The sequence below is a fragment of the Lathamus discolor genome, chromosome Z (genome assembly GCF_037157495.1).
Source record: "Lathamus discolor isolate bLatDis1 chromosome Z, bLatDis1.hap1, whole genome shotgun sequence".
Lineage (NCBI taxonomy): Eukaryota > Metazoa > Chordata > Aves > Psittaciformes > Psittacidae > Lathamus > Lathamus discolor.
Genome location: NC_088909.1, coordinates 22,882,629 through 22,907,604, shown reverse-complemented (window position 1 = coordinate 22,907,604; position 24,976 = coordinate 22,882,629). Strand labels below are relative to the sequence as shown.

Genomic DNA, 24,976 nt, shown 5'->3' with positions numbered 1-24,976 from the left:
ACTTCCTCCACGTGAAGCTGACCCCCTTTGCAGTGGTCAGACTTAGAAGCATCTGCTTCTAGCTGTGGCTGCCCCATCCCTATCACAGGCCAGGGCCAGGCTGGACGGGGCTTGGAGCAACCTGGTCTAGTGGAAGGTGTCCCTGCCCATGGCAGGGGGTTGGAACTGGATGAGCTTTAAGGTGCCTTCCAACTCAAACCAGGCTGGGATTCTGTGACATACTGCACAATGCATGCTGCACCTGCCTGCCAATAAGGGTCATCCTGTGTTATTAACAGCACTGTAATTTCCTGCTCTCCTTTCTCCTTTGCCGAGAACATTATGGAACATTGCTGTGGAGCCAGCACTTGAACACTGCCAGGGATGGGGCAGCCACAGCTTCTCTGGGCAGCCTGCGCCAGGGCCTCAGCACCCTCACAGGGAAGAACTTCTGCCTAAGAGCTCATCTCAATCTCCCCTCTGCCAGGTTAAAGCCATTCCCCTTGTCCTGTCCCTACAGGCCCTTGCCCAAAGCCGCTGCTCTCCTCCCCTCTGCAGTGAACCAGGGAGCTGACAGAGGCGCTGAGAAGCACCCGCCTACTGCCCTGACACAAGCTCTTCCTCCCGGGGGCTGCGCCAGTCTCCTAGGAGCCACCGGCGCAGTGCGGAGAGTGGGCGTGCACCCCTCCTAGGGGCTGCTCGAGGGGAGCTCCTCGAGATGACGAAGGCCACACCGGTATTCTATTGGTTCTTGATGCTGTCCGTCGGCTAAAGGCCCGCCCCCTGCCCCTGTAGGCCCCACTGATAGGCAGCTCTACACGAGGCAGGCGAAGCCTTCGTGGGCGCCGCCATTTTCGGCGTGCTGCCCGGCGAAGGGGCGGGGTCATGGTGCCTGCGCGGGCCCGGAGCGAGGGGCTGCCGCCGCGGGAGCGCGCACGGCGGGAGGATGCGCGGGGCCGAGGTGAGCCGAGGCCAGACCGGGCGGTGCCGGCAGCCTCCAATGCCGGGCGCTCGCAGGTGAGGGAGGGCAGCCGAGGGGGCTGCTTGGCCGTGAGGGGGCCGAGGGTCGGGCGCGGCCGAGGAGGAGCTCGGCGGGACTTCCTCCGTGCGTGCCGGTGCCCTGGGTGAAGGGAGGGATTCCCGAGGTGAAGTGGAGGCCTGCCGGGTCCAGCCCGGTGAGGTGAGAGCCTGCCCGGTCCAGCCCCATAAGGGACTCGCCGCATAAGGATCCGCCCAAGCACCTCAGCCCCGGTCGGCAGCGAGTGCAGTGGGCCCTGCCACAAGCACCCCTGGGGCTGCCGTGGCCGTGCCCCGAGCGCCGCAGCACGGTGGTAGCGTGAGGACTGCTTCGGTTTCCACGAGTTGCCCGCCCTGCTGCCTCTGGCACTGCCCTCGCCGCCGCCTTTGACCTCGGGCGTTTCTTGCGGGAAGCGGCGTGACAATAACGGGGCTTTGCTGTTGTACATCTGGAGCAGGAAGGATGAGTGCTGTGCTGTCCCTGTCCTGAGGTGTGATGAGCGTGGCCCCAGGCTTTGGACTCGTGGGTTATCATACAACCTGCCTGCAGTGAATTAAAACACGTTTAGTAAAAAAAGCATCTTTCTGACATCAGTTTGTGAACTGTTCCACATGGAGTTTCAGGTGTCTGTATGCCAGGAGGCTGGATGGATAGTGTCACAGGAAAATAATGACCCCATGTTATGGGGGTGACCTCCAGCTTCTTGGGGCAGTGTAACGAGGTTCCCCAGCTGGATTCCTGCAGGGACCTTACTGGCTTCCAGGGTGATGCCTGCAGACTCTGCCAGCATTGGTGACACCTCTGCTGGGGTCCTTGCAGAACTGAGGCAGCATCCGTTTTTGCAGAGGTCTGTGCAGTGCATTAACATTACAGGTATACAACCGCTGCTGCAGAGTGAAGTCTGAGTGGTTCCTGCATAGATTTTGTCAAAGGTTCTCATGCAGCCTTAAAGTCCATGTGGATGTCACCAGTAACAGCCTTATTACTTGTACAGCCCTTGTTACTTGTCTTTGCTTTCTTTGCAAACTGAACAGTAGTGACAAACTAGATGAAAACAGTGCCCCTATTGTTGGTGTGCTCCTCTTCCACTTGACTCACCTTCCTTGGAGCCAAAGTGGAACTTTTTAGGGTGAATTGGAGAAGCATGAATTGTTTCTCCTTCTGCAGAGCCAGCGGTACCCTGACCAACGTCTTTCTGGACACAGGCTGTTATTCTTTGGCCATCTCTCATGGTCCACAATGGTTTCGAGGCACTCTAGCCCTTGAGACTTCTGCTGTCTGAATTCCCTGACTGCTTCAACTTAGAATTGAATTGGATCCTGTAAGAATCATCCGGTTTTTTGTTGCATTGGCTCATAAAAATGCTTGCTGCTATGTGTAAGAATATATATGAGTCAAACAGCTCTTTTATGTGACTGTAGGATGGAACTTTAAATTCACCGTGCAATTCAGCCAGAATGGAAACAATCTGTGTCCGCATAAAAGGTTAAAGAGCTTTAAGTGCTTCTGTTTGAACATTTAGGTTCAGAGTGGAGTTGCAGATGATGATTATTTCGTCTCTCTAAAAAGGAGATTGATTTTTATCTCCTGATGCGGAAGATTCCTGTTTGATTATGGCTTTCACTTCATATAAAAGCGCTGTCTTTTGGTGTTTCTGTGGGAGCGTCCTCACAAGTGTGTTAATTCCAGTGTTCCATCCCCAGAGATATCAATGCACAAGAATTTTAATTTCTGAAAGATTGGCTTATAAAAGGCTTTTCATGATTTACATAACTAATTTGGTGGCTTTTCCAAAGCGAGGAATCTTTGCTCACTTAGGTCTTCCTTACAGAGAAGATGTAGTACGCTGTTGATCACCCTTGTCTGAATCGTTTCCACTTCTACTTTTCTATCTCCCCTTAGAAAAGAAGTATCAGAAATGCATGTAGCCCTCCAGAGAACTGTGCTCTGGGGACTTCTGCAGTGGGACAGTGCTGATCTTTTGGTTCTTTGTAGACTTTGTATTACAGCTGCCTCTTCTCAGTTGTGGCCAAGTTCTGATACAGTGGGGTTTTAGATTGCTTCTTTAGGGTGGCCTGGGCTGGAATATCTCATCTACTAGCACTTGAGTATGTCTGCAGGGTGTGTGTGTGGGGGGGGGGTACCAATATGTAGCTCCTTTTCAAAGGCTCTCATTGAACCTCCAGTTACAGTTCATTCAGCAGTTACTCTGTTTCTGCCGGCGCCACATACGCTCTGTGACTTGCCCTATGCGAGGACTGTGGGTTTGCTGCCCTTCAGTGTCTACATCCATTCCTGACAAACCAGGACTTCCCAGTTGGTGAGGGACTGGAGAGGGATTAAGAGGCTATGGGTGGCTCTCATATGAGGGCAGGGAGCATGCTGGCTGAAGCATTTGGGGGGGGTCTCAAGCCTGTGACTGTGCAAGCCACAACTTCCTCCCTCAGGAGCCCGATAGCCTTGATGGAAGTCACTGCTGAGGCTGGCTTGGCCAGTTCTTGATTTGTTGTGGTACTAGTGGTGAGCTGGTGTCCTTAAGATCTGGTATCATCAGGAGTTGGTCTCCATGGTAGTAAATTGCTAGCGCTTGTGGGTTTGTGCCAATAGCTGCTTGTGATACTGATGCAGCAGCCTGTTATGTTTTGGGAATAAGTGAGTTTAAAATGAATTCCACTTGACTGAGAATTTGAAAAGGCGCTTGGATGGGAAACAGAAAAATGTAAAACTGATGCTGGGAGAGCATTACAGAAATCAGCTGATCTGAGCAGCAGCAGTCTCCTGTTGCTACAATGTGCTCTTAATAGTGTTTTAAAAGAATTACACTTTTTCTAAGCTTTTGTTGTGTTTTGTAATTTTGACATTGTTGAGCATGAGGGTGCTGAGGCCCTGGCACAGGTTGCCCAGAGGAGCTGTGGCTGCCCCATCCCTGGCAGTGCTCAAGACCAGGTTGGATGGGGCTTGGAGCAACCTGCTCTAGAGGAAGGTGTCCCTGCCTGTGGCAGGGGTTGGAACTGGATGAGCTTTAAGGTCCCTTCGAACCCAAACCAGTTTGAGGTTCTGTGACTCCATGTCTGTGCAACCATGCCAGCAGGCACTTGCTCACCTTGTCCCTTCTGCCTTGCTTAGCCCAAATGTTTTCAAAAATCATAGAATCATATAGAATAGTTAGGGTTGGAAAGATCATCTAGTTCCAACCCCCTCCCACGGGCAGGGACACCTCACACTAAACCATCCCACGCAAGGCTTCATCCAACCTGGCCTCGCACACCGCCAGGGATGGAGCATTCACAACTTCCTGGGGCAACCTATTCCAGTGCCTCACTACCCTCACAGTAAAGAACTTCTTCCTTATATCCAATCAAAGTTCCCCTGTTTAAGTTTTAACCCGTTACTCCTTGTCCTATCACTACAGTCCCTAATGAAGAGTCCATCCCCAGCATCCCTATAGCCCCCCTTCAGGTACTCGAAGGCTGCTATGAGGTCCCCACGCAGCCTTCTCTTCTCTAGGCTGAACAGCCCCAACTTTCTCAGCCTGTCTTCACACAGGAGGTGCTCCAGCCCCTGATCATCCTCATGGCCCTCCTCTGGACTTGTTCCAACACCTCCATGTCCTTTTTATGTTGAGGACACCAGAACTGCACACAATGCTCCAAGGGAGGTCTCGCGAGAGCAGAGTAGAGGGGCAGGATCACCTCTTTCGACCTGCTGGTCATGCTCCTTTTGATGCAGCCCAGGGTGCAGTTGGCTTTCTGGGCTGTGAGCGCACACTGAAGCCAGCTCATGTTCATTTTCTCATCTACCAACACTGCCAAGTCCTTCTCCGCAGGGCTGCTCTGAATCTCTTCTCCTCCCAACCTGTAGCTGTGCCTGGGATTGCTCCAACCCAGTTGCAGGACCTTGCACTTGGCATGGTTAAACTTCATACGGCGGGCATCAGCCCACCTCACAAGCGTGTCAAGGTCCCTCTGGATGGCATCCCTTCCCTCCAGGGGATCAACCGAACCACACAGCTTGGTGTCATCGGCAAACTTGCTGAGAGCACACTCAATCCCAGTGTCCGTGTTGCTGACAAAGATGTTGAATAAGACCGGTCCCAACACCGATCCCTGAGGGACACCACTCGTTACTGGTTTCCAGCTGGACATTGAGTCATTCACCACAACTCTTTGTGTGCGGCCATCCAGCCAGTTCTTTTTCCACCAAGTGGTCCATCCATCAAATTGATGTCTCTCCAGTTTAGAGACAAGGATGTTGTGTGGGACAGTGCCATGTGCTTTGCACAAGTCCAGGCAGATGATGTCAGCTGCTCTGCCCTTTCCATCAGTTCCGTAGCCCCATCTCAGAAGGCCACCAAGCTCATCAAGCAGAATTTGCCCTTAGTGAAACCATGCTGGCTGTCACCAACCACCTCATTGTTCTTGTGCCTAAGATGATAATGCTCTTTTCACTGAAAGCTCTTTTTTTCTTCCAGCCTGTAAACTGCCACACACAGCTGTGTGGGGACTTGAGCAGCTATACTGACTGCTCAGACAGTTTTATTTTTGCTTGCAACATTTATAGAAAACAAGCTCAAATACAGGCTATCCTTCCTGGCAGTAAATTGCACTCTAACGTAGAATAGTAAATATTTTCAAGATCCTTTTAAGACATCTTTGAGTGTTCTGCTAGATGCTGGATAAAAAGGAGTTAATTCAAATGAACTTTTAAATTTTTATAAAGACAATGATGGGATCACTACAAACCTAACATTACACAGAATAAGGGAAAATGCCCTGCTGAATTTGTTCAGTAAATATTTAAATTAGTAAATATTTTATAAGGTGTTTTATAGCATCTCCTAACATTTATGTGTGTTTTGCAAAATAAATATTCACACATGTTGCTGTTTGTGTTCTGGTTTAGTTGACTACACTACAAAACTTCCCAAAGTTCAGTCAGGGTTGCAGTTCTGTTGTGCTGGTCAGTGTAGGCACCCCCAGGCTAATAAAATTCTGATTGCACATGGAGCATTGGCACTGTTAGTAGTGGGACTTGCAGGCTGGTACTTCTTGGCGCTATGTCAGGGTTTGCTTTCACACAGTGTAACTTAGGGTGAGTATTTTAGGATAGGGAGATGAGTAACCATCCCTTTCTGAAACAGATCGTGACTCTTGTTGCTTGTTTTTTTTTTTTTTTCTAAAGGTGTTGATCTGGTGTTAGTACCACTTCTCCTTTTAAACATGGACTTAGCTTTTTTGTTATAAACATCTAAAAATACCTGAATGTGTCATGTTCATAACAGTAAGAAAACATTTTCTTTCTAAAACAATCTCCAAATCATTCAGAAAAGGTCAGAGTGGGTGTAGTAGGTAAGAATTCAGAAAGGCACAGAACAAAAGCCAGATCGTAGGTTGCTGTGGTGTCATGGATCAAGAAGACTTCTGACATCTCTCCCTGAAGTCAGCGCTAAAGCGAGTGCTAAAGGCAATTCAGCCAGTTGTGGCCAGAAGCAGTTCTGAGACTACTGGCAAGTTGGGGTCTGAAGGGATTAATTTACCAGGAAATACTTAAAACGACAAAAGAATTGTGACTTCACCAAATGTTTGTGTGGAGGGAATGAGTATAAGAATTGTGTGCAAACCGCTGCACTCCTGGTGCTTAGGTGGCATGGGCAGAAGGAGGTATTTATAACTGTCCTGAGTTAAGTAAAACTTTTCACTGACCACATTGTTGCAGAGGAGTGCCCTTTTTCTTTCTAAAAATGTTTTCTCTGTATTTAAACAAACTGACATTAGAGTTTTTCTTGGAGCATTCACTTCCCCAGGCTAAACAAGCTCAGTGAATCCAGGCTTTCCCCAAGGACTCATTTCCTAGATGTTCCCTGGAGGGGCTTAACTGTTTGCAATGAAATAGTTAAGCTCCAAGTAGTTGTTTTCAGTTTGTGTATTTAGTTTGGAAGAAAAAATTTATGTGCCCAAAAGCTTGCCTGTTATTTCATAGTATCACAGAATGGTGTTTGGGTTGGAGGATTCAGTTCCAGCCCCTGCCAGGGGCAGGGACACCTTCCACTAGAGCAGGTTGCTCCAAGCCCCGTCCAACCTGGCCTTGAACACTGCCAGGGATGGGTCAGACACAGCTTCTCTGGGCAACCTGTGCCAGGGCCTCAGCACCCTCACAGGGAAGAACTTCTGCCTAAGAGCTTCTCTCAGTTTCCCCTCTGTCAGGTTGAAGCCATTCCCCCTTGTCCTGTCCCTACAGGCCCTTGTCCAAAGCCCCTCTCCAGGTTTTTTGCAGCCCCTTCAGGCACTGGAGCTGCTCTAAGGTCTCCCCTTAAGGAGTCTTCTGTTCCCCAAGCTGAACCAGCCCAGCTCTCTCAGCCTGTCTCCCAGGCAGAGCTGCTCCAGCCCCCACAGCATCTCCGTGGCTTCCTCTAGACTGGCTCAAGCAGGTCAATGTCCCTCTTGTGTTGTTTCCCCGGAGCTGGAGGAAGGACTGCGGGGGGGTTGTGGGGGGTGGTGTCTCCCTAGAGTGCAGTAGAGGGGGAGAATCCCCACCCTTGACCTGCTGCTCATGCTCTGGGGATGCAGCCCAGCACACTCCAACTGTCTCAGTTGGTCTGTTAAAAGATATTACTTCACCTCACAAAACTTTATCTCATTTAGATACTGACATCATCACAGCTACAGCAGTGCTGCTTTTACCACTGGTGTAATAGACTAGATGTCTGTCCTCTTGATGCTTTCTGTTGCTCCCAGTTTGTCCCACACCATCTCTAGTTGTCCTGGTGTACTTGTGTGTGTTTCTGTACATGTGCCCTGAGTTCTGAAGCACAGGAAATGGTCAGGACTTTGTCAAGATGCTTTCTTCTGCAATAGGATTATCAGACTTGTCCCCTAATACTGTTTCTGTCTGGATTGCAAGTTTGGGGGATTTTGGGTTGGGTTTTTATTCATTAGGTTCTTGAGAATTTTGAATGCTGCCAGAAGGTAGTGTTGATGGTGGACGTGTTTGATACCAAAATATGCCTTTTGTTGATATTGACCTGTAACTTTTCCTGTTTCAGGAACCGTGGATGGAACAGACAGCTGAGGGGCTGAACTTTTTACTGAAGGCTTGCTTGTAGACCCTGCTGCATGAATGACTGCAGCATGAAAATGCTCCCTGGAGTGGGTGTGTTTGGAACTGGCAGCACTGCCCGGGTACTGGTGCCCTTACTGAGAGCAGAAGGCTTCTCCATTGAAGCTCTCTGGGGCAAGACAGAAGAGGAAGCCAAGCAGCTGGCAGAGGAAATGCGCATCTCCTTCTACACGAGTCAAACTGATGATGTATTGCTGCACCAGGATGTAGATTTGGTTTGCATCAATATCCCTCCACCACTAACTCGGCAAATTGCTGTGAAGGCTCTAGGTACCTTTTTATCTTTGGAGTTGGACCAGAAATACCTTGTTCCTTGGCAGATTGAAATTTCCAGCTGTTAGCTCAGCACAGTTCTCATTGCACCAACGTGCAGATGCAGTGCTGGAGGTTTTGTGTGGAGTTGGTAGCTCCATCTGTGAGAGAGGTCACCTAGAAGTTTTTTGTAAATATGCTGTTTAAAATTTTTATAGGTTTGCAAGTCTTGAACCAGTTGGGCTAAAATATCTCATGTCTTCCTCAGACTAAACTCATGATGGGTTATAATGGGGAGGTTTTAATAAAAATGAGCTGTTTCAGAGATGATGTTGATGGGGGAGGGGGGTGTAAAATGATTTTATGCCCATTTGAAAAAAAAACCCAACGAATGAAAAAAATCAAACAAAAAACCCAAACCACCCCCTGGCAACTTAAGCTGCTTCATTAATTTCAAACCTTCTCATGTTCTGCAATAGGAAACCAGGCTGTGCCTGGGGCAGAGGGTTCAGCCAGTGTGCTGTGACCCTGACCACCTCCTGGAGGTCTTTTTGGACATCATGCCAATGGCAGGCTGGTTTGGTCCTGGGTGCAGATTTGCTGAAGGAATCCTTTCACCACCTGATGCAGGAGGGAGGAGAAGGTGGGGACAGCAGGAGCAATCCAGCAAGATGGGCGGGTTAAGGTGTCTGGGAGACACCCCAGACTGGTTGGGCAGGGAAGTGGGAGCCAACTGCATGGGCATCCTGACATTCCTTTATTTTTTCAGCATAGGACTTTGTAGTGTTAATGTCCTCTCACCTGGTGCAGTGTGGGTGTGGGTTTGTGTGTAATCCTGTAAATAACAAGTGTGATATTTTTACTGTGTTTACAGGAGGTCCACACGAGTTAATTTTAGGAGGGCTATTATCTCAAACCATGTGATCCAGGGTGGTGTGTTGTTCTTCACTTCTTTGCTCTATAGCAGTTAATTTTTGAAGTAAAAAACTTGCTGCACAAACATTTGTAGTGCACTTAGATATGCAGAGAGGGATTTCAGGCAGGTTTTTTTCCTCTTTTTCTGTTTTACATTGCTAGATTAGTTTGTTTACCTTGTTAGAGTACTGTCCTTCACGTTTTAGGTATTCTGATTTGACCTGTAAGTTAGAATTTGTCTCTTTAAATGTGCTAGAAGTTCTTTCAGGCACTAGTAAGGTAATCAGTATTTCACTAGTTCTCACAGCTCTTGGTGATCAAGTGGGCTAAAAGGAGAAGATTGAATCTTCTCTAGTGAATTATTAATGAAAACGGACTGAAATTTTTTTCTTCAATGGCTGGGAACCTGTAAGATGACATTATCCAGAGGGGGAAACGGAGGCAAAGCTGGTGCAGTAGTACAGAGGTGATAATGTGTACTTGACTGCAGCACAGATAAGTGGGAAGCTGGAAAAGTTAGGGAACTGGAGGGATGTTGTAGAACGTTCTGATCTGCAAACTGATGCAGGCGTCTCAGACCCAGCGTGATGATGACATTGTCTGTCAGCTTCCTAGGTTCGTCACAATAGTATTTATAGATCTGCTACCAAATATGTCGTGACATTTTAAGCCAGTGTTGGATGGCTTGCTGTGATTGAACGTTCTGAAGTAACACAAAATCAGGGTAGGGCTAGAGACGGCAAGTACATTTTCTTTAAAAGTTCAGATTGATACAGTGATGTCTAAATAGAATCACAGAATGGTTTGGGTTGGAAAGGACCTCAAAGCTCATCCAGTTCCAAACCCCTGCCATGGGCAGGGACACCTTCCACTAGAGCAGGTTGCCCCAAGCCCCGTCCAACCTGATCTTGAACACTGCCAGGGATGGAGCAGCCACAGCTTCTCTGGGCAGCCTGTGCCAGGGCCTCAGCACCCTCACAGGGAAGAACTTCTGCCTAAGAGCTCATCTCAGTCTCCCCTGTCAGGTTAAAGCCATTCCCCTTGTCCTGTCCCTACAGGCCCTTGTCCAAAGCCCTCTCCAGGTTTCTTGTAGCACCTTTAGGTACTGGAGCCGCTCTAAGGTTTCCCTGGAGCCTTCTCTTCTCCAGGCTAACCCAGCCCAGCTCTCTCAGCCTGGCTCCAGGCAGAGGTGCTCCAGCCCTCACAGCATCTCTGTGGCTTCCTCTGGTCTCACTCCAACAGCTCCACATCCCTCCTGTGTTGGAGGCCTCAGAGCTGGACAAAGTACAGGTCTTGTGTGTTTTGTTTTCTTGGGGGTTGTTTGTTCTAAAATGCTTACACTTTTATTAATTATTCATATACTTCTTTTCTTTGCCAGTTTTAAAATGTGCTTACATTTTTACTTCTGGCAGAGATGAGAGAAAGACCAAATTTTTCCATGTGATACAACTTGCTTACATAAAGTTTCTTACTGAGAGACACCCATAAACAAGCCTGGGTACAGTTCTAGCATGATGGGCACAAAGTAGTACCACTGAATTGAGTTCATGAACCAGACAGAACAAATCAAAGCTGAGAGGATAATTCAAATTCAAATCAGTGTAATCTTGTGGTTTATCTCCACAACAGGCAAAGCAAGAAGCTATCCTAAAATTTGTTTCTTTTGATCTCAGAGGAACTAAATTAATTTCACAGAATGTCTGTGTTGTGGTTCATGTCCCACAGTTAAAATGCATCCACCTTTGCATTAAGGGAGTACAGAGTGGAGTTTCTGGCTAGAGTAGAGTGTAAAATATGGGATGCTTGTGCGTGAGGGAGAACATGAGAAGTCCTCAGGGTAAAATTTCTTCAGAATACTAAAGATAATGCTGCTGCCTGTACTGAGCCCAGCCACCAAAGGGTGGCTTCTGGAATGGCTGCAGAGAATTCTCATCCCTCTTGGTTTATAGTGGTTGACTGTATTGTTTATGATATCTTTGCAGCAGATTGTTTGACCCCCTGGTTTTGTGGAGTCCCTACAGATTACAGCACATACGTGTTAATTCTAAAGGAAGGAGTGCGAAAGGGCTCTATCACTGTTTTGAGTGGTCAAATCCAGATTTCCTGTTCTTGAAATAAGATGAACAAGCATGCTGTGAGTGCTCTTTGCATATTGTGCTTCCCATTTCTGTGACAAGTAGCATGGAGGTCTTTCAAACTGCAGGCAAACAGGAACTGTGGTGGAGGAGTGTGTTTTGGAATGAGCGTTCATCCATGGGGAGGCTCCCTAAGCAAGTCCGTCTGAAGCAGCCCAGTTATCTGGGAAGACTCCTCAGATGCTCCTGGCATCTTATGGTAGACAAAGCAACAGTCAAAGGTCTGGTGTGCTTCAGCAGCAGCCAGTTGTCTGTTGGAAGACAGCCTTGGGTACCTGGTGTTATTCAGGGAAGTAAAGAACTGGGGTTTCAGTTCAATGGGTATGTTTGCATGGGATAAATAAATAGCTTTAGTAGGTGGAGTCAACATTAGAGCTTATGCTGAGAGAGGCGAGTCTGGGGACTTTAGGGGTTTATCGACAGTGCTGGATGGACAGCTGTGGCTATGATAGCCAAGCAAAGCAACAGCTGAAGAGGGGAAGCAGTGACTGTCCCTGCCCATCCCATTCCTCTTACATAGCTCATCCCCTCCTGACTGTGCTGCAGGGACACCTCTGTGCATGGCTACCCCATGGTGTCCACTCACCTGCACATCCAACCAAGACACAGGGTAGCAGGACCTCTAACCATGCAGGCTACTTGGCAGGCCCCCCTTGGCCATGAAGAACCTCCTCGATGGAGGTTGTCTCAGAGTCTTTCTCGTGGAGTGCTGGTCTGCACCCAGGCTGAGGCATAGAGGAGACCAACAGTGTTGTGCTTCATCTCAGCAGTAGGATTGGGGATGAGGGAGTTGAAAATGGTCCCTCAAACAGGAGGTTACCAGTGGGCAGCCAGAGTGTCCCCAGGGAGTTCAACCTTGCCCTTCTCTAGACTCATGTCAATTTAGGGGATTTCTTTGGAAGAGACCACTAAAATTTGTAGTCTTCCTCTCTGACTAGATTTTGCTTGTGTTTATTAGAAATACAGGTTCTAATTTTCCTCTGGCTGTAGTTGTCCCATGGCTGAGCTGGGCACTGCAGCCAGGAGCTGCACTGGGGGATTTGGCTTCCTCTCACCTGTCAGAGCCCCATGTCAGTACTAGTACTGGTTCCTGCTCATCAGGGAGACCATTAAAAGCTGTTCTGAGCAGGGAGCACAGTCTGCTCCTGGGTAAGACAAGGCTTTTGGAGAGGTGCCAACCACCATGTGCAGTGATTCCTGCAGTTCTTGGGGTAGAAACTAGTATGGTGTGACTGACCTTCAGGTCTGACAGCACGAGGCAGTGTCAGAGATTTGTAGGTGCACCCTGGTTGTTACCCTGAAAAACGTAATGTGTTTTTCAGAGCAGAAGACTATGGAAGATTAAAGCCATGCTATGGGTGAAGATGGGGGAGGAGGACCGTTGAATGTAGGAATTTGGTTGGAGCTTGCACTGGAATGCTCTTGTATTGCTTTATTTCTGCTTTAAAGTTAAATAAAAATGAATTGCTGACTGCTCAGGTTGATTGAGGCTGAGCACAAGCTAAAGTGCATTAGTAGGAAGGCTGTATGTGCAGACCAATACGTGTTGCTTTGCATTTAGCAATGCTTTTTAAACAATCCACCTTCCAAAGCATTCTTTCTAATTCTGGTACTCTGTACACAGGCCACTAAATAAGTTCTATGCCCCATTTCTATTCATCTGTTTGAAATACTAAATTCATAATGATGGTGAAATACAAAGTGAAAATCAAATCTCCCCTTCATTCACCTCTTCCCTGCAGGGGACATGTAGTTTTATTTCTTCTGTCCGTACAGGTGTTCAGATAATTTTCCAGCTATCACATGGAAATTGTGCCTTGATGGATGCCGTGTGATGCCATTTGTCTTTCAGGATGTAAAAGCCCTATCTTTAGTTGGAGTCTCTGTGTGGGAGTTTGTCAGCTCTACAACTGGAGCATCCTGGAAGCAGCTCTGACTTGCTGCTCTTGGCATTCTTATTTCAGTTCCCAGACCTTTACCTCTGAAATTGCAGGAGGAAGGCTTGACTCCAACCCCACTTCTTGGCAGCCTTTGGAGCATCTCAGCATATTCCTCTCACGTGTTCTATATTTTTATTTTTTTTTCCTTATTTGTGCTGCAGGAATAGGGAAGAACGTGATCTGTGAGAAAGCTGCTACCTCTGTGGATGCCTTCAGAATGGTCACAGCTGCCAGGTACTACCCTAAGCTGATGAGCATTGTTGGCAATGTTCTCCGTTTCTTGCCCACCTTTGTGAAGATGAAGCAGTTGATAGAGGAACACTATGTGGGCACTGTGATGATATGCGATGTGCGAGTGTATGGGGGAAGCCTGCTCAGCCACAAGTACAACTGGATCTGCGATGAGCTGATGGGAGGAGGTGGCCTGCATACAATGGGAACCTATATTATTGACCTTCTGACTCACCTCATCAGCAAGAGAGCAGAGAAGGTCCATGGTTTGCTCAAGACTTTTGTGAAGCAGAACACAGCCATAAGTGGTATCCGCCACGTTACTAGCGATGACTTCTGCTTCTTCCAGATGCTGATGAGCGATGGCATCTGTTGCACTGTGACTCTCAACTTCAACATGCCTGGATCATTCATCCATGAAGTCATGGTTGTGGGGTCTGCCGGTCGCCTCGTAGCTCGCGGGACGGACTTGTATGGGCAGAAAAACACTGCTCTTCAGGAAGAACTACTGTTTACAGACTCTCTGACTGTCAACAAGGGCCTTCTGGATCAGGGGTTTAAAGACATCCCGCTGCTTTACCTAAAAGGAATGGTGTACATGGTGCAAGCACTGCGGCAGTCTTTTGAGGACCAGGAAGACCGTCGGACATGGGATCACAAACCTGTCTCCATGGCAGCCTCCTTTGAAGATGGTCTGTACATGCAAAGTGTAGTAGAGGCCATCAAGAAGTCCAGCAGGTCAGGGGAGTGGGAGGCTGTGGAGGTGATGACTGAGGAACCAGATGCCAATCAAAACCTCTGCGAGGCACTTCAAAGAAATAACTTATGAACATTCTTCCTTGGGGGATAGGACAGTTTAGGACAGTCAACACTGCTGGCTGTAACGTAAAGAACCTCTGTTTTTAAGATATGTAGATTCTTATTTAATAACCCACCTCCCTTGGTTTTTTAAACATAAAATGTGTCATGCTCTGAGAGAAACTGTTCTGATTTAAATTGTTTAAAGAGTTTTAAATGTTTCTGTTTTTACAAACATTTAATTTTAGTCTTGGCAACTGGTAGGAAAACTTGAATTGCCCTTTGCACTTGCTGAAGTGAAGCCTGGGAGCTCTGCCACTGTGTGGCTCAGGAATGGGACATGGGACACAACCCCTGCTGCACACAGTGCCTTTTTTCACGTTTTTTACATGACAGCACACAGGGCAAGATCAGGAAGTATCTTTTGTTCAGACGCCTTTTCCTTCTCTCTTGGAAAGTGGGTAAGTTTTACTCCTCAGTTTGCAAAATCTGGTAAAAGAATTTAGTGATGGATCGTGTCTCTGAACAAAAAAGACAAAAGGTAGAAATAGGACAAAAAGCAAAAGGACAAAAAGTAGAAGGAAGATTGAATTCCAGTTTGCAACACAATCAGCTTTCTGGCTTTCTGCACATGGCAGATGTCTTTCAAATTCATTTAGACTGGTATTTTATTTAAATGATGCTATGAATTCTCTGTTGCCTGTGTCCTGGCAGGAACATATGCCTGTGCTGATCTGTGCTGTTCTCCCGTATCTCTAGACATTATTCCTTCTACTCAAGAGGTCACCTACATCCAGCAGCTTTGTTCCATAAGCTCTGTGTCTGTTGGTTCTTCACTGCCCAGCAGCACTGGGGACTGTGGGGCTATGTCCCCATTCCTGTGACTGTTCATAAACACCTCTCAGGGTCACAGGAGTTCCACAGTGCTGTGGGAAATGAAGTTGGGTATCATTAACCTTCCAGGGACATGGTGGTGGGAAGTAGGGAGGCATTTCCTACCTCTTGCAGCTCTCTTTGGGTGCTGGCTGGGTTACTCTTACCCTATACACATCCTGACAGTTGAGGGAATGGGGACTGGCCTGTCGTGATTCAGACTGCTCTTAATCTCCAACACTGGATATTAACCCTCTGTCCCTGCCCACCCTCACTTGCTCCTGCAGCTTGTGTCCAGTAGAGAGATTTGTTGGCAGATGATGGGTAGAATTTCATTCCATTGGAGAAACGTTTCTCTCTGAGGGACACATGTGCGAAGGATAGTCCAATTTTACTACATTTATTTTGTCTACTTGAAAGCTTTTTTTAATGTATTTCCCACTAAATTGTAACTTGGTGTATTTAAGTATATTAACAGGCAAACTGCTGTTTGATAAACTGGTCCTTCCTGAAAAGTGTCTTGGTTTATACAGAAATAAAAAGTTGTGTTTGTTGAAAACATTCCGTATGCAGCTCTGTGCTTGGGTTTGATTTGGTCAAGCTAAAGCCATCCTAATAAAAGTGAACAAGAAACTTACAGCTGGGGATCAGTTCCTCACAGCTCCTCAGAACTCCTCAGCTGAGTTCTTCTCTACTTCTGTGCTGTTTTGCTGCCAGCTGGGTGGCTTGGGTGTGGAAAAAGCTCAGTGGTACCACAGAATTGAGCAGTGGTTTGGGTTAGAAGGGATCTTAAGATCATCTAGTCCTAACCCCCTGTTGTGGGCAGGGACACCACACACTAGATCATGTTACTCAAGGTGCTGTCCAACTTGTCCTTGAACACTGCCAGGGATGAACCATTTACCTGCCACAGGCAGGGACACCTTCCACTAGACCGGGTTGTTGCAAGCCATGTCCCACCTGGCCTTGAACAATGCCAGGGATGGGGCAGCCACAGTTTCTCTGGGCAACCTGTGCCCGGGCCTCAGCACCTTCACAGTAAGGAACTTTGTATCTAACCTGAACTTCCCGTTTAAGTTTAAACCCATTCCCACTTGTCCTATCACTATAGCCCCTAATGAGTTCCTCCCCAGCATCCTTGTAGGCCCCCTTCAGATACTTGAAGGCTGCTCTGAGGTCTCCACGCTGCCTTCTCTTCTAAACAGCCCCACCTTTCTCAGCCTGTCTTCATACAGGAGGTGCTCCAGTACCCTTATTCTTGTGGCCCCCTCTGGACTTTCCAACAGCTCCATGTCTTTCTTATGCTGAGGACACCAAAACTGTGCACAGTGCTCCAAGTGGGGTCTCATGAGAGCAGGATAGAGGGCAGGATCACCTCCTTTGACCTGCTGGTGAGCACCCCCAGGTCATTTACCTTCAGGGGCTTTCCAGCCGCTTCCCCAAGCCTGTAGCGTTGCATGGGGCTGTTGTGGCTCAGGTGCAGGGCCTGGCACTTTGCCTTGTTGAACCTCATCCCACGGGCCTTGGCCCATTGATCCAGCCTGTCCAGATCCCTCTGCAGAGCCTTCCTATCCTCCAGCAGATCAGTTGCCTCTCCAGATGATCAGTGAAGATATTAAACAACACTAGTCCCTGGTACTTAGCCCTGGGGGACACTACTAGTGACCAGTTGCCAACAAAGGGGCACAGGGAAGGACAAGACTAACAGCTGTAACATAAACCCCAAGTCCCATGAGCAACAAAAATTATATATAGATCGGTGGGAGATCAATGTACTAATATCCCATGGGATTGTCAAATCCCCCCAGTCCAGAAGGTGCCACGAGCAGGAGTGTGGGAATATGCCCAAACAGCAAAATGGTGCATCACTTGGGAAGGAGAGGAAGAAAGGCCAGAGGATCCCTTACAACTAACACTAACGTATTCTAACCTCTCTACACCCTGAACCACTTAAAGGACATAAAACCAAATTGGAACTGTTTCAAGATTTGTAATTGTAGTAGCCCAGTTCCCCAAATCTTAAGAATATTCCCAGCTGCTCAAACTTTAAGGCCAGGATGTATATGTAGAAACGATACCACCCCTTTAAATGACTCTTGGTCACCATGTGTCAACCCCACTCACCAAGCAGATAATGATCCCTAGGAATCACTTGCACTCAGTTAGGGATTCCAGCTTTCACACCCACAGTATGGAATAGCAGCGAAGGAAAATGGGCAGCTCACCTCGCTGTTGCAGGTCAGAATCAATACTGGGCACAAGGATTACTAACAGTGTGTCATCTGTGGATAAAAGCACCTCTAGGAACCAGCCTGTGGGGAAGGATAAGGCAAGACACATTCATGGCACACCCCAGTACTGGAACTATTATAGGGTGGCTTCTAGAGTCTATCATCTTTACATCTTAGGCAGCCTCTTTCAAAACCAGGCTCTCTTTATATCATTCAGGTTTACAGATGGAAGCCTTGGGAATGGAAGAACTGAACATCCAGCTGCAAGCTACTTCCAAAATGACTTCACAGAATCACCTGGACTTCAACTTACTTTTATTGCACAAACATGGAGTCTGTGGCTATCTGGACTGGAAAAATGCCCATATTCCAAACAGCACTGAAAATCTGGACAAGCAACTAGATCAGCTGAAGAGAGTAGCAAAAACTAGCTGTGATCTGAGAACACCATGGAAAGTGTGTCTTTGCGTAAAATGCCCCACAGGGTGGGATTCTCCTTACCAGGGAGGTTACAGAGCCTACTTCAAACTTTGAGTATGCTCATTAACTCTGAATGCAATAGCCTGTACGATTTTTGGATGTATCAAGAACATAATTATATGAGTAGTAGTATCAGGATCCTCACCTATGATGGCATCCACAACTCAGGAAAGATTTGAGGAGGGCCCCCCATAACGAGTAGGAAGAAATTCCAATTAGATGTATGTCAGTGGGAAGAATATGAGCAGGTGGTTTTAGAAAGTCTTGAAGCCTCCCAAGGACAGAGATTTGAGATTAAAGGGATCTAAGTGAGACTTATTTTAAATACGAAATATTTGTCTAAGTCTCGAAGTGGGAATTGTTACTTGGCAATAAAGAAGGTAAGATTTTGTAAAGTACTATGCGTGCAAAAGCATGAAAATGCTGAGGTTTGAATTTTGCATGTCACAAGGAAGTCCAGTGTTTCCCTAAAGCTCTCAGACCTCGAGAGGAGGTAGAAGACTGATGCAGAAACCATCTGGATCAGGAGACCAGTAGCTCACTTCATAAAGATTAGGAAGGCAGGTGTAATTTTGAAAAGCCCAGCAAACCAAAGACAACGGTGTTCCTAAGGGAACTCAGTTCATTCTAATACTAAAACACCTTCTGCCATAAGAGACCCTTGCCCACTGAGACCCTTCCTCACGGAACACATGCAGTGAAATCAATCTGTACGTCTTGAAACAGAGATGAGAGTGTGTAAGAGCCACGACGGCAGACACATACTGCTGCATGTGTGAAAAACCCAGATTTCACTGTATTCACCCACTTATTGCCAAGGGCAAGTAAGTCCCACCAGAAGATCCACTTCCCACCTCCTTGCTGCTTCCCTCACAAGACAGCTGTTGAGTAGATGGTTTTGGAGATCCTCTTGCCTATCTTGGACTTATCATGTCAACTTTTGTGATCAACAGGCTCTTTATTCTTCAGCCTGACTCACTGCAGGCATTGCTGGAAGACACCAGCTAAGCAGCAAACCCGTGGTACTGAAGGCATCACTTCCTTTGCTCCATGAGGAAGTTTGTGCCACACTGTCCTGTCTCACGGGCCCTGCGCCAGGTAGAGTCCAGCAGCTGGTCCCAGCCAGCTGCTTTTCACATCTGAAGAACAAATGACAGCATGTGCATCCTAAGGACAGGTGACATGCTGGTTTATTTTATAATGCAAAATTGCTTTTTTTCCCAGGCAAATCAAGTTCCCTGCAACCAGGAAAAAAACCCAGCTACAAGCCAGCCAATCAAAATCTAAAAAAAAAACCAAACCAATGCAGATCAGGCTGTAGTCACCAAACAGGAGGCGGAAAGCTGAGCTGGTCATCTGAGCACTCTGTCAACATCCAGCTCCACGGAATTGTCATCTGCTTCCCAGCACTGGGATCTCTGGAGCACTGCTGACCCCAGTATCTGCAAGAGGAGAGAGTGAGTGCATCACCTGCCAGCTGCCTCCTTGGAGGAAGGCTATTTGCAGCAGCAGGACACCAGGCCCCAGCACTGCAGGGGGAATAGCTGCAAAGCCTGATCTCCTGCTTGGAGCAGGCCTTTCACCAGCTCCAGCTCAGGCTGGCCTTGTCCTTGTCCCACCAAGTCTTGGAAAACAGCTCTGGAACATGGAGACTATGGAGTCAACTCCTAGGGGGAAAGATCTGCTTCATTTGGCTGGGCCGCCTAAAAGCTTAAAGAGAAAACCCAAGGGCAGAGCAGAGTTGCTGCAAAGGGCTGGATGATAGAGAGACAAATGGTCAAAATGACCAGAGACATCCAATCCACTTCTCTACAAGGTGGGGACAAGGGTGGAAGAAGCAGAATGAGGTGACACAAGCAGCACAAGCACGGGCAAAGCTGGGGGTGAGGGGGTGGGTACAAGCTGTGGGGACCAGCAGGAGAAGGCCAGCTCCCTGGGGAATGCTAAAGCGAGGAAAACCTTGCTGGAGCTCACACTCCATCTGCTGAGCTGCTGCGCTCCCGGAGGCTGCAGGGTCCTGGCTCGGCTGTGCCAGCGCTGGAGCTTCCTCTGCTGCTGACAGGTCACTCAGCTCCGGCGTGCCATGGTCGATGTACTGGTACAAGTTGCGCAGGCGTGGCCTTTCTCCTGGAGAGGTCCAAGAAGAGCCCGATGCTGACCATCCCAGCTCACAGGCTGCAGCAGCCCTGCCAGAAGGAGAACCTGGCCCTTGAGCTAAGGCTACCTGGTGGGGTCAATGCCAGGGATGCATGGCCACATCCCAAAGACAAAGCAGCAGCTGGAGGGAAGAGACATGACCAGCCTGTCTGGGAATCACAGTGCCCACCTGGAAACTCTTTGGTGGCAGAGCCCTCACCATCACCCAACCCATGGGGATGCTGCCCAGTCTGGGAGAAGCAAAAGGGCTAGACTATGGATCCAGCCTCATACCAGCACCATTCCTGAGATGAGTCAGCTCAAGCACACACTGTCCCAGTCCAGCCCAGCTTGTGCGGCTGCAGTCACTAGCTTTGCTCACCCAGCTTGTTATCGGACGTGGCACCGCTGAGTGGGAGCAGGTGGCTCTCTTGCCTCTTTTTCTTCTTGTTCGTCTTCCTTTTCTTCTGGTGCTTGGCAGAGAGAGCACCTGTCTCTTTGACAGTGGGATGTGCCCTCTGGAAATCAGGGTGCTGCAACAGGAGCACTTGCGAGTCGAGCCTGTGGGGCAGAAAGCAACTGTGGGGCACAGCCTGCTCCGTGGCCGTGGCACAGGAGCCATGTCCCAGCGCAACCCTTGGTCTGTGCCTGCACTGTGACACAGTGCTGCTTGGGGCTGCTCCTGCCCTGCCTGGGCTGGCTCAGCTCCCTAGCTGCACTTGGACATCACTGGCTGTGGCTGACAGATGCCTCTGAGCTCCTGCATTGCCAAAGCTGCTGTTTCCCTTCCCACTGTGAGCCCCACAGCTCTTTGGGCTTCTCCCTTTCCACACTTCGGTTTATTTGATCTTCTAAACCCTAAGCAACTCTCAAAATTGCTACCAACTTTGCTCCTTGGTTCTCAGCAAAATACAAGCCAAATCAGAATGATGTCCAGCCACAAACCCTGAATACTAGTGTCTTTGATCCCATGCTCGTCCTTTCCGTCCCTTGTTTCACTGCCATGCTGCAGAGCCCACCCAGGGCAGATCCAGACCTCAGTGTCAGCAGCAGGATGTTGGCTCATGAAGGAGATGCTGGGACTTACTTTGCCCTCTTGAGTTTGAAGCCATAGGATAGCAGCCAGGCCTGCAGCTCTGCCATGCCACTGAGGTCCGCCAGCTCCGGGAAGAGCTGTTTGTTCTTCTCCATCTCCTCCTTGTACAGCTCAGCATGGACAAGAACATCCCGCCCATCCTCAGACCACTGCAGTGGACATGTGGGACAGCACTGATAAGTGACGCTCCTGTCCTGCTGGCTCCTCCATCTGCTTCCCCCCTGCACTGGCATGGATGACCTGGCCACCAAGTCTCAGACCATTTGCTGGCTGGTAATGACCTCCTGGATTTAGGCCTAACTCAAAACTCTCAGGTAATTATTTGGGGCCATTTACGCTCCAATGAGGAAGACTTGGGAGTAACATCATGCCTGTTGTTTCTAGGGAGCAGATCTGGCTCGGGGACATCCACGCTCTGCAGAAAGGAGCTTTACCTGTTCCTTCCCTCCCCAGCTCATGGCACGCATTGGGACCCCCTGTTTCACACATGGCTCTGGGAACAAAGCCCGTGCCCATTGCAACCCCAGTGCACCGTCACCCTGCACCTCCAAAACTTTGATGTCTGGGCTCTCCAGGGCTGCAGACAGCTGAGCAAGGATGGGCTCCAGGCCCTGGCGGCTGCGCTGCTCCTCCTCGGAGTTCCTCTCCAGCGAAGAAGGATCTGCCACCGGGGCAGACATGGCAGCAGCTCCTGGCCACCAGTGTGTGCTGTGTGCAGGGAAACAGCTCTGAGGTCTGTGTTGGGGCTCACCCCAATGCACGGCCAGGGCCAGCCCCAGCTGCAGGGACATGGACATGGGCTGAGCTGCTGGTGGTGGTTCCCCCTCCCAGCCCTGGGTCCAGGCAGCAGCTTGGAAGCGACTGAGCTCTGCCCAGTACAAAGCCTCCATGAGGTGCTCCAAAGCACGGGTCTTCGGAGCTCTCCCAGAGCACCTGGGGATGAATGCAGGGAGCTGCTGGAGCCTGCCACCCCTCCCTGGGCTGCCAGAAGCCCCTAACCAACCCAGCACACCTTGCACCTTTGCCTCGTACCTCCTTCAAGTTAACTATCAGCACCCAGCCCCTGGCTAAGGACGTGGTGTTGCTGCCCCTTCATGTGAAGCGACGTTTTGACTGTTAAACAGCCATCTGCTACTGGCCAACCGCCACCCTGAGTGGCTGCAGCGCTGTCTGTCTGCCCTGAGCATCTCACCGCTGGTCCCCACATGCACTGGCTTCTCTCTCCAGCCACCAAATCTGCGGCAAGACAGTCCTGCACCAGGAATATAGGACGGGGAGGACGGCACAGGCTGCTGAGAGCTGCAAAGCCAATTCTGAGTGTTTCAAGCCCTGGTAATGGGTTGAGTGGTGTCACTTTGAGCCTGACCTCCCCACCTTTCCCCTTCAAGCCTCCCCATTCTCAGCTCTGGGGATGGGTTTGAAGGCTTGAAGGTTTAAAGGTTTGGCAGAAGATTCCAGAAGACCATTAGCTCTTGTGGAGGACACATGGCAACAGGTCCCCAGATCCGGGCTCGTGTGAGAAGGGAGGTGGTAGAACCAGGGGGGGCCCAGGGGATGCTCCCTGGCACCTGCAGGACACAGTGGAGCTGGGCCCAGCGGGACTGACTGTGGTGGTGACAGAGGCTCAGGGGTCCTAGGGATGCTGTGGCTCTGGGAGGTGCCATCAGGAGGTGGGGAGTCTCCGTCCTCAGCGATGGCAGGGCTCTGTGGGACATGGCTGCGGCCATGGTGACACTGGTGTGATGGGAATCAGGGGCCCCAGAAGTCACTTCCTCATGAATGCTATTGTGGAGTCTATGAAGACCAGCTCCAAGTCCCAGCCCTCAAGCCAGCAGCCCGGAAAATACTGGGATTTTGTTTGACTTCTGCACCTAGAGTGCTCAGGAGGGGCTGACTGTAAGCAGAGAAGTGGGGTCTGTCCTCATCATGCCATGGGGGGAGCAAATGGGCTCTTGCACGGCTCCTTTGTAAACACGATGGCATTTTATAGCCCGAAGAGGGTGATGTGGCAATCAAAGGCCTGCTTCAGCAGGTGAAGGCTGACCCCAAGAGCTGTATCTCCTCTGCTCAGCAATAAACACCCCTGGGTTGTTTATTTAACCACCTGGGTCCAGAGCAACAACACTGAGACATACTGTTAGGAGGGAAAAGTCTGGTTATGAGAAAACACATTAATGCACATGGTGGTCTCCTGGTGCAGCAAACCTGGCTGGGGTGCTCATTCTGCTGCTCTCACATAGCTGAACCTCTTGATGTGACCCAGCTCAGGGAGTCTTCTGCTCTCACCCAGCAAACAGCAGCTTGATGGAGAGCATACTCTAACATGGGTTTATTTTGGAAAATAAAAGTTCAGCTGCTTGAACTGGAAAGAAAATCACAGAAAGGAGAAACTATTTCACCACGGTATGTATATACCTCAAGCCTTGTTCTGTACCTGCACTCCACAGTTTTCTTACAGGACATACACTAAGTCACACATTGAAGTTTGGATACCAGGGAATCCATTCCCACAGCTGCAGGAGCTTTTTGCCTGGTATGGCTGCTTTGATGCACTGCACCAGCCTTGCTCTGAGCTGTAGGGTAGGCACATGAGTAGAAGCTAGCTCTAGAGACTGACTTCCTTGGTTCTGTGGAAGGTTGGGATATGTAGAATCCCAGATTGGTTTGGGCTGGAAGGGACGTTAAAGCTCATCCAGTCCCAACCCTCTGCCACGGGCAGGGACACCTTCCACTAGAGCAGGTTGCTCCAAGCCCCGTCCAAACTGGCCTTGAACACTGCCAGGGATGGGGCAGCCACAGCTTCTCTGGGCAACCTGTGCCAGGGCATGCCTCTCACAGAGAAAAATTTATTCCTTATATCCAAACTAAATCTCTCCTGTTTAAGTCTGAACCCATCACCCCTTGTCCTGTCACTACAGGCCCTGATGAAGAGTCCCTCTCCACCATCACTGTAGGCCCCCTTCAAATACTGGAAGGCTGCTATGAGGTCTCTTGGAGCCTTCTCTTCTCCAGGCTGAACCAGCCCAGCTCTCTCAGCCTGGCTCCAGAGCAGAGCTGCTCCAGCCCTCACAGCATCTCCATGGCATCCTCTGGACTCTCATCCCTCTTATGCTGTTGCCCCAGGGCTGGACACAGGACTGCAGGGAGGGTCTCCCCAGAGCGCAGTAGAGGAGGAGAATCCCCTCCCTAACCTGCTGCTCATGCTCTGGGGATGCAGCCCAGCACTCGGGGATCTGGGCTCAAGCTCACACTGAAGCTGGGTCATGGGGAGCTTCTCATCACCAACACCCGCAAATGCTTCTCCTCAGGGCTGCTCCATCCAGCCTCTGCCCAGCCTGGGGACTTCTGCTGGTGACTGCCCCGACTCAGGTGCAGAACCTCACACCTGCACTTGTTGAACTCCATGGTCCCACCTCTTCAGCCGTTCCAGGTCCCTCTGGATCTCATCGCTTCCCTCCACTGTATCACCCACAATACAGAGCTCAGTACCACCACAGGCACGCTAAGCATGCTCGATCCCACCATCCACGTTGCCGACAGGAGCCCTTCGGCTCCTTCCCCAGGCCCTGGAGGAGGGCGCGATTCGGATGCTCCCCAAAGCCCCGGGAAAGCAGATGCTGCGGCAGGGCGCGCCTGCACCAGCGCCTGGCCGCGCCGGGCCTGGGGAGGGGACCTGCCCGCTGGGGACCGCCGAGGGCGAGAGCGCAGGTGGGCGCTACAGCCGCGGCAGCGCCGCGGACCCGCTGCCAGCCCGGCGCTGCGCCGGGCCCGGCCCC

At 49.6% G+C, this 24,976-nt stretch overlaps 1 protein-coding gene across 5 annotated transcripts; it reads left to right on the top strand.

The window, feature by feature from the left end:
- The first annotated feature begins 817 nt into the window (after nt 1–817).
- GFOD2 (Gfo/Idh/MocA-like oxidoreductase domain containing 2) lies at nt 818–15,816 on the top strand. Of its 5 annotated transcripts, none has more exons than XM_065663176.1 (3): nt 854–940; nt 8,040–8,383; nt 13,517–15,816. In XM_065663176.1, the coding sequence occupies exons 2-3, from the start codon at nt 8,110–8,112 to the stop codon at nt 14,413–14,415; spliced, it is 1,173 nt and encodes a 390-aa protein (XP_065519248.1). In that variant the 5' UTR covers nt 854–940; nt 8,040–8,109; the 3' UTR covers nt 14,416–15,816. The 5 variants fall into 5 exon arrangements, with proteins under 5 accessions (XP_065519249.1, XP_065519248.1, XP_065519247.1 ...); XM_065663175.1 differs by having other exon boundaries at nt 860–996; XM_065663177.1 differs by lacking the exon at nt 8,040–8,383 and having other exon boundaries at nt 818–940.
- The last annotated feature ends 9,160 nt before the right edge of the window (nt 15,817–24,976 follow it).